This window comes from Lygodium microphyllum, chromosome 12 (assembly GCF_053477565.2).
Source record: "Lygodium microphyllum isolate KBCC chromosome 12, Lygodium_microphyllum_v1.1.10, whole genome shotgun sequence".
Classification (NCBI taxonomy): Eukaryota; Viridiplantae; Streptophyta; class Polypodiopsida; order Schizaeales; family Lygodiaceae; genus Lygodium; species Lygodium microphyllum.
Window position 1 is genome coordinate 142,779,169 of NC_141146.1, and position 7,833 is coordinate 142,787,001.

Genomic DNA, 7,833 nt, shown 5'->3' on the forward strand with positions numbered 1-7,833 from the left:
TCTAAGGATTGGGTTCATTATGCAAGACTTCATGCTGCAATCAAGAGACATACCTTTCTTTGGGGATAGAGGATGACTTGAGGAACCGCTGAAACTCTGGAATATAATGAGAGCCACAAGTTGGAATGTTGAGCTATGGAAAGTGCTCTAAGAAGTTAAGTATGAAGGATCGAGCATAAGTTCATGAAGGTACCCATTATGTCTTGGGACCGAAAAATTCATTCATGTCTTGTAGTGCCGCTGGCCAACTGCGTAGGTAGTAGGGCAAAGTCATTATGCAAGACTTGATGTTGCAATCAAGAGACAAATAGCTTTCTTTGTGGATAGAGGATGACTTCCCCTGTTGCACTATCCAACTCTGTAGGTTCAAGAGACAAATAGCTTTCTTTTTGGATAGAGGACGACTTGCCCTGTTGCACTATCCAACTGTGTAAATGTGTAGGTACTGTGTAAATGTGTAGGTAGGTTTTCCTCTATCCAACTCTGTAGGTTCAAGAGACAAATAGCTTTCTTTTTGGATAGAGGACGACTTGCCCTGTTGCACTATCCAACTGTGTAAATGTGTAGGTACTGTGTAAATGTGTAGGTAGGTAGTAGGGCAAAGAGTCAAGGATTGGGTTCATTATGCAAGAATTAATGCTGCAATCAAGAGAAAAATAGCTTTCTTTGGGTATCAAGGATGACTTGAGGAATCACTAAAACTTAGCTTTGTTTGGGGATAGAGGATGACTCAAGGAATCACTAAAACTCTAGAATACAATCACAACCATAGTCATTACAAACATTTGGCACGACAAGAATAGGATTGGCATGGATGAAAATGAAATGCTTTTCGCAAGCATTGTAAGGGACACTCGATGTCTTGAGAAAGATCAGATACTCTTGGCGTCTTGAGAAAGATTAGAAAGAAGTAATGTATCATAGCATCTCAAATGAGATGCACGGTAAATTTTTCTAACAATAGACATCAAACTATTGTTTCAAATTATCTAAAGGCTTTTAAAAAAAGTAACTAATCATCACAATTACACTCACCTTTTTATATTTAAGAAAAAGGGGGCGCTAACTTCTCGAGCAAACATCCAACATGAGATAAGGTGGAGCTAACAACCAATAGTGTGGCAAGGAAAAGCATCTACTTTACTAATTGGGGCATTAGCTCAAGTGGTTTGATCGCATAGATGATAGGTGTGGGTCATGTACATGAGTTGCAACCTCGAGCGATTTCTTTCAAAAATGGTCCTAAACTACATATAGTCCACAACTTGGCACAACCCGATAACTACTTAGGGAAAATGGGTTGTTTCTTTACCAAGTGCTTGCAAACTGTAGTGAGAACTACCTGTCTTTCATTTCAGTCTATCTATTTTGCCCTAGCCAGCTTGTCTAAATATTTCACTCTAAAGAACTTCATTTTTTGCAGGAACATCGAGAAACCGCTTGTCGAAATCGACCGCACTCTTCTCAAGGTGGTACTCCCGCGCCAGGGTTGGAAACTCTTAAGAAAACAATGAAGTGATCGAACACACACGGCACGAAAGGTGAGCGCGAGTGCGTCGGTACACACGTTGCAAGGATGCTCTCCTGAGCGCGAGTGCGTCGGTACACACGTTGCAAGGATGCTCTCCCTCCCTCACACACCGACCCAAAACCGAGACCAAAATAACCACACATGGAATACACGAATATATGCTGCTAAAGACCAAGACCTTTCACCACCTTCATATGTACAATCTCGAGAGCTACGTTAGTAGCTTCTCTCCTCAAAAAGTCGAATAGGTCGTGGGCCCCCGCGGCGCCCTACGAGTGAGTTTTCTACTACAAAATCTTGATATTTATGGGCAGGAGAGTTGGGACTTTTTTCCCCCTGGGCTGGAATAAGAACGCCACGGTAGAAACAAGAAAATTTACCACAGTAATTATTATATAGAGAGTTAGAAGAGAGATTTTTTCAAAAATTTATTCACCAGTCTCCGCGGCGTCGCAGAGAGCTTGGAACGCCTGGCCGCACACGGCGGAGAAGCCGGTCATGGCCTCGAAGACTCCCGGTAACCCGGTCTGCAGGCTGTTCATCGTGAGGACGCGTGTATCCTGGACACACTTGGCCTGCTTGACGCGCTGTTCCTCGAGTTTCTTGCGGAGGGCGTCCACCTCCGCCTTCCGGTCAACCAAGGGGTCGCGGCCAGTAACCCCCTGGTAAGCGGCGATGCTGCTGGAGTCCTCGGTCATGCGCTCGGACTCGTCGGTGCTGAGGCTCTCCTCTTCGAAGTAGGAGTACGAGTACTCCTGGTTATTATATTCGCCTTCCTGCGTGGGATTCTCCGGCTGGCTCGACTTCCTGCTGGCTGCCGGCGGGGGCGCTTCCGACTGCTTCCGCTCGGCGCTCTGGAGGCTGGCCAGCTTCTTCTCCAGGCGCTTGCCCAGGCGCTCCGTTTTCTTCTTCTGCCGGAGCTCCTCCGCCTGCTGCACCACCAGCGCGTGCACCACCGCCACCAGGCTCTTGATCGCTTCGGACGCGACCTTGTCCGGAAGCCTGTCCATGGCCTTCTGCCACTCCTCGCACAGCCTCAGGACCTTGGGGGTCACGTGCTTATTAGCCGGTACACTGGCCGAACTGCTGTTAGTATATTGCGCGGTGTAGCTATCGGGATAGCCATATTCCTGCTGCTGTTGCATCATCATCGAGTTGTACTCGTTCTCTTTGTTCGCGGCTTCGTCGAGCATGCTCGCGTCCAGCACACTCAAGCGTGCCCAGCCATTCAGAGCCGTGACGTACTCCCTGTGGCTTGCCACCAGCTTGCAGAAGCAGTCGTACCAGTTGCTCAGCTCCTTCTCCAGCTCCACCGTCGCATGGCGATGATACTCTGTCGTCGCCTCCTCCCCTTCTCGGCTCGCCATTAAGGCGTCCAGGTTCTTGAACTGACGCGCCACCTGCTTCTGCTGCGCGTGGCACTCGTGCACCACCCTCCACATATATGTCAACCTGTGGCGGCCATGGATAATGGATATCCGAATTAGCGCGCCAGATTCTTAACATTCATCCACATAACCCACGCATTACCGACAAATTCGACGAGGACGCGCAATGAAATGAACATACCCTTGCGCCAGTTCTACCAGCTGCGGATACAGCTCCTCGTCCCTCAGCTTCTTGATCGCAGCAGTCGTCGACTCCACCGCTTGAGACGCCACCAGAATAAGCGAATGCAAACGCTTGATTGCTGCTCTGGTTTTGTCCACGACACTGCTGTCTTCTCCTTTGGCTTCTTGATGCCTCAGTAGGGTGCATTTCTTCTGATGCTCGGTCCTCAAAACCTCGCCAGACTAGTTAAGCACGTAAAAGGATAGTTAGAATCGAGGCAGAGAGTGCTACACCCTACATTGCTTTAATTTTATTATCGAAGCACGACGAACGTTATACCTTAACTTCGTTGAAGAGCTTTTTCTCCCAGGCGCAGAGCCTTTCGAGTGTAAGGGCATGGCTACCCATAGAGTCGGAATCCACAACCTTATCGAGGTCCTCAGTAGAGTACGAGGTGGTTTTGGACCAATGCCACGGGAGGGAGCTCATAAACATATGAGACGAATGGCCAACGCCAGTACCTGCATAAGTAACGATACATCGTTAGTAATTTACTCGAGATTCCGTGGACGTATAATAGATGCCATGCACACATGGGCAAAGCTCTAGAAAGAGAAAGAGATGGACCCACTCTTCTTAATTTCGGGAAAAACCGCCAAGAAATGGCCCTTTCGAGTTTCCAAGACCTTTGACACGGAGGTGCCGCTGGAGGAAGCTTTGAGGAACCACTCGTCCAGCTCTTTCACCATGTCCAGCAAGTCCTTATCGCCGCCAGCTCGGGCTGCTTCACGGTTGCTGTGCTCCCAGCGCGCAACAGCGCTGCTATGGCGGCGGTAGGCGTCCTCCTCGTCCTCCTCGAAGCCGGCCATGGCGGCAGGATTAGAGGCACCCTCCCCGGCGTAGAAGCTGCCGGTGCTGGCTCTGGCTCGGTTACTGGACTTGCGCTGCTCGTTGATTAACTGGAAAGGCGGGCTGGAGGGGCGGAAGGGATTGAAGAAGTCCCACGAGGAGGACTTCTGTGGAGACGGAGGAGGTGGGGTCTCGCTCCGCTTTGAGGAAGAGCCCGGTGACCACGTGTCAGCCGCTGAGCCGTCCCGCTGCCCGCTGGAAGAAGTCAAGCTCGGGGAGAGACCGTCTGACGTGGAGGTGGAGCCGGGCTCGTCGCGAATATTTGCACCAGCCGGAGCGGAGGTCGCCGCCGACGTAGAGTATAGTGAAGACGAGGAGAGGAGGCCCGGCGGCGGGGGAGGCGGGGGTTCTAGCAGGCCGCCATGGCCGCCGCCGGCATTACTGATACCGCTGCTTGTGGCGTCCTTCACTGACTCGCCCTCTGCGAACTGCCTCAGGGCAGCTCCGGTGTTGCGCAAGGCGTAGAGGTAGGCGTAGTGAGCTGTGGCGAAGGCCTGGCGGTGCATCACGGCCTGCTTCATGAACCTCTTCCGCGCTCGAAACCGCCTCACCACGTCCTCATCGCTGGGCCTCGAGTGGATGCAACCCATGGCGGTGGGTAGTCTGGTGCGCTCTCTCTCTCTCTCTCTCTCTCTCTCTCTCTCTCTCTCTCAGAATTGGGAGGCTAGAGCACGACGCTTAATGGCGCTCAATTAGCTGCTCTCGTCGATATGCTGTCTTTACCTACAACCAGTTTCTCCTCCCTTTAGCCGCCCCTTGTCTTGCCGTCGTATTAAAAATCGAGCATAAACTTGGTTACCCGCGTAGTTTAGTCCTCTTCTCTACGTCTGAGCGTCTCTGCCTGCCCGTCTTGCCTTCAAAAGAGGAGAGCGTCCCTTCACCTGTCGCCTCGATAACGTAACCTTTTCACACATAGCCTCAACGGTCATGCCCCCCCCACCCCCAAAGTTATACCAATTTATACCATCATTTACGATTTTTCACAGGTCTTTTGTACCTTTCCAATCCCTTCTCTCCTCTCTCGGGCCGCCACCCCGCCCCCCCCAAATATTTAGAATTTAGACAATATAATTTTAATTTAGAATTTAGACAATAGAATTTTTATTTTTAAATTTTAACCATTTCAAGGCTTTTCCAATTTCCAAAATTGACGTTCCTACACACTTTGCCTGCCTCCACCCAAACCAGCTGCCGTGCCGCCGCATGCCACTACTACCACGCTGCTCGTGATTCGTGGGCCGTGGCCTTCGCGAGGTCACCCCCCATGAATTGGTTCGTGATAACGATTGGTTCAAATACCAGAGTTAAAATCGGAAAAACCATCGCTAGGTAAGATTGTCAGCTCCTTGCCGTAGCGCCGCCAGCGCAACACGCCTTTTTGTGACGTGGCAGTCTGCTGCCACCTCCGCCAAATCGGATAATCTCTCGGACGCGATGCTTTTTTTTAAATACTGATTACTGCTTTTATTCAATATACTCCAAAATCAACGTCGAATATGCCGATCAAGAATATATGTTTGAAAATTCTGTCTGAACTAAGAACTTTCAAGCTGTTTCTCTAAAAGGGGGTCCCCCCCAGGGCCCAAACCCCCCGGGCCCCCCCGCCCCACAAGGCCAATTGACAGTAACCGTCGCCTCGTGTAGACTAGACTAGGGTAACCTTTAACAAGTTTCCGTCAGAACCTACAAATGTTTTTCCCTTTTCAAATAGAATCGTCTTTTCCATGGACACATCCATGTTTGTTGTTAAATGCAAAAAAGTACGAGCTGTAATATGAGCATATATTTACAACATCCTCAAGATGTGGCTGGATAGTACCCAAGACCTTCAAGCTTTGACTAAAGGTATAATGTGGTTCCTTTGTATTAAGATCAGAAGTAAAGTAAGCACAACATCATGACAAATGCAATCGGCCTAGGCTGAAGATCCAATGCTTGGATTTCATGTTCATCAAAAGAATCTAGATTTTCGTTCTTAGGTCTTCCATTTTCAACAAGGAGTTTCCTTGAGCCATTTCTAAAGACAATGCCATTCCTTTAGGACCAAAGGAACTTGATTGTAACTACTGAGAGCAAACTAATGAGCTTCCATGACAAAGTATCTACAGTCTGCTAATCACCAAAGAGGGCTACCATAAGACCAAAATCAAACTTTAGATGAGCTTTCCCTAGCAATTGCTTAACCTTGACCCACATTGTAGCAGAGTGAGGACAATCCCAAAACACATGCTTCTTGTCTTCTTCAGCTCTTTTACAAAACGGGCACATGGCGCTAATAGAGATTATTTTGGCCAACTTGGCCATGAGCAAGACTTTTTTTTATATGATGATCCTACATCGTAGAAATTTGAGCCTAAAGGGGGGAGATGCTTTCCACAATCTCTTGAACTTGTGCTTCCAGGTGGAAGGTTTTACCTTAGGGCAATGCCTGCACCATTTGTCACAAAGGGAAAACAGGACAAGTGGAGAGGGTGCATGAAAATCCTTATAGCACTTGGAAAAGACAGATGGTTTGCCCACATGACTGACCGAAGAATCTAAGGTGGATCCAACTAAGGCAGGGAACCACTGATGTGAGTCTATCTTCTCTTAGATTAGTGAGCACCTGCTCAACCCACTAGGTCTCGTGTGTTGATAGGTTAAATTGAACCACCACCTCATCTGACGGGCACCATTGGTTGGAGTGAAAGGAACACATTTATTCCCAAACCTAAAGACCTTAAGGATGGATTTGCCAAGCTACTTGGCATTGCGATCAACTAGAGCTATTCGACGGAGGGGGGGTCAAAGGGAAAGGCAGTAAGCCAAATAAATGAACGAAGAGAATGATCACCATGCCTATTAGGCATTGATTTCTAGGCGGATTGATTACCATGATCTCACCAATGCCTACGTGATGTCAAGGTGGGGAAGCTTGATTGGAGGGTGGTAGGAGTAGGGGACATCCCACCAACCCACTTCCGTCCATAGATACTCATGGACTTGAGTACCAAGGAGCCAAGAATGGAGGATGATAGCCCATGGTTGAATCCCATCATCCCTCTTTAGTATCTGAAAGGAGAGCCTAGAAACTTTGTCGACAAGGGGCTCAAGACTACCACCCCCATCTATGTTATATCCACACACGGCAGTTCCCATCCAATTTGATGATAAGATTGAACATTGTCTCTAGCTCATAGAAACTAGTAGAAGAGTTTTTCCACCTGCAACTGTGAAGATTTGTGTACACTATGGTCAAGGTCAAAATGCTCTTAAAAAGTGTACTTTTGCTTGCAACAAGGGTCAAGGAGAAGGAGGATCATTTCTTGATTTTAACTTGTAGTTTCTATTTGCCACCGATCAAATCTCTGCTTTGGCGATAAGACCCACCCTTATTTGGGAACTCAAGTAGCGAATCACCTCACCTAGTCTTAACAACCTTAAAGCCATAGGCCATTAACCATCCCTCGAGCTCCTTCCATGAGAGAAGGATTAGCTCTGTTTTAAAGCAATTAATCACTGAAGCAAACAAGGAAGCAAAATATAAGTGAATCGCAAGTAGGCCATCCATCGATTCCTTGTCAACAGTGACCATCAATGCATTGTCATCAACAAAAATCTGAGCGGCCAAAAAATACCCATTAGGAGTGGGAGTCCCCTAATGGCCCCTTCCTGGTGTCTCTTGTCGATATTGCGCAAGAGAGGAGCTGTAATCAAGGAAAATAGGAGAGGCATGAGGGGGTAGCCCTAGCGAATAGATCTTCTAGCAAGCGAGAGGGGAGCTGTAATCAAGGCAAACATGAGAGGCGCAAAGGGGCAGCCCTAGCGAATAGATCTGCTAGCAAGCGAGAGGGAAGCTGTAA

At 48.4% G+C, this 7,833-nt stretch overlaps 1 protein-coding gene across 1 annotated transcript; it reads right to left on the reverse strand.

Annotated features, from left to right (window-relative positions):
- Positions 1-1,695: 1,695 nt before the first annotated feature.
- Positions 1,696-4,828, reverse strand: LOC148028375 (protein ALTERED PHOSPHATE STARVATION RESPONSE 1-like). Its single transcript, XM_087690195.1, has 4 exons — positions 3,714-4,828; positions 3,422-3,603; positions 3,101-3,324; positions 1,696-2,983 (listed from the first exon to the last, which is right to left on the reverse strand). Exons 1-4 carry the CDS (start codon positions 4,579-4,581, stop codon positions 1,960-1,962), a joined length of 2,298 nt encoding a protein of 765 aa, XP_087546321.1. The 5' UTR covers positions 4,582-4,828; the 3' UTR covers positions 1,696-1,959.
- Positions 4,829-7,833: the final 3,005 nt, after the last annotated feature.

Excerpts from the sequence above, each read along its gene's own strand:
- LOC148028375 (XM_087690195.1), bottom strand. The coding sequence starts at position 4,581 with ATGGGTTGCATCCACTCGAGGCCCAGCGATGAGGACGTGGTGAGGCGG. Across the intron at positions 3,604-3,713 it reads TTTTCCCGAAATTAAGAAGA|GTACTGGCGTTGGCCATTCG; the intron begins GTGGGTCCATCT and ends TTACTTATGCAG. Across the intron at positions 2,984-3,100 it reads CTGGTAGAACTGGCGCAAGG|GTTGACATATATGTGGAGGG; the intron begins GTATGTTCATTT and ends TGGCCGCCACAG.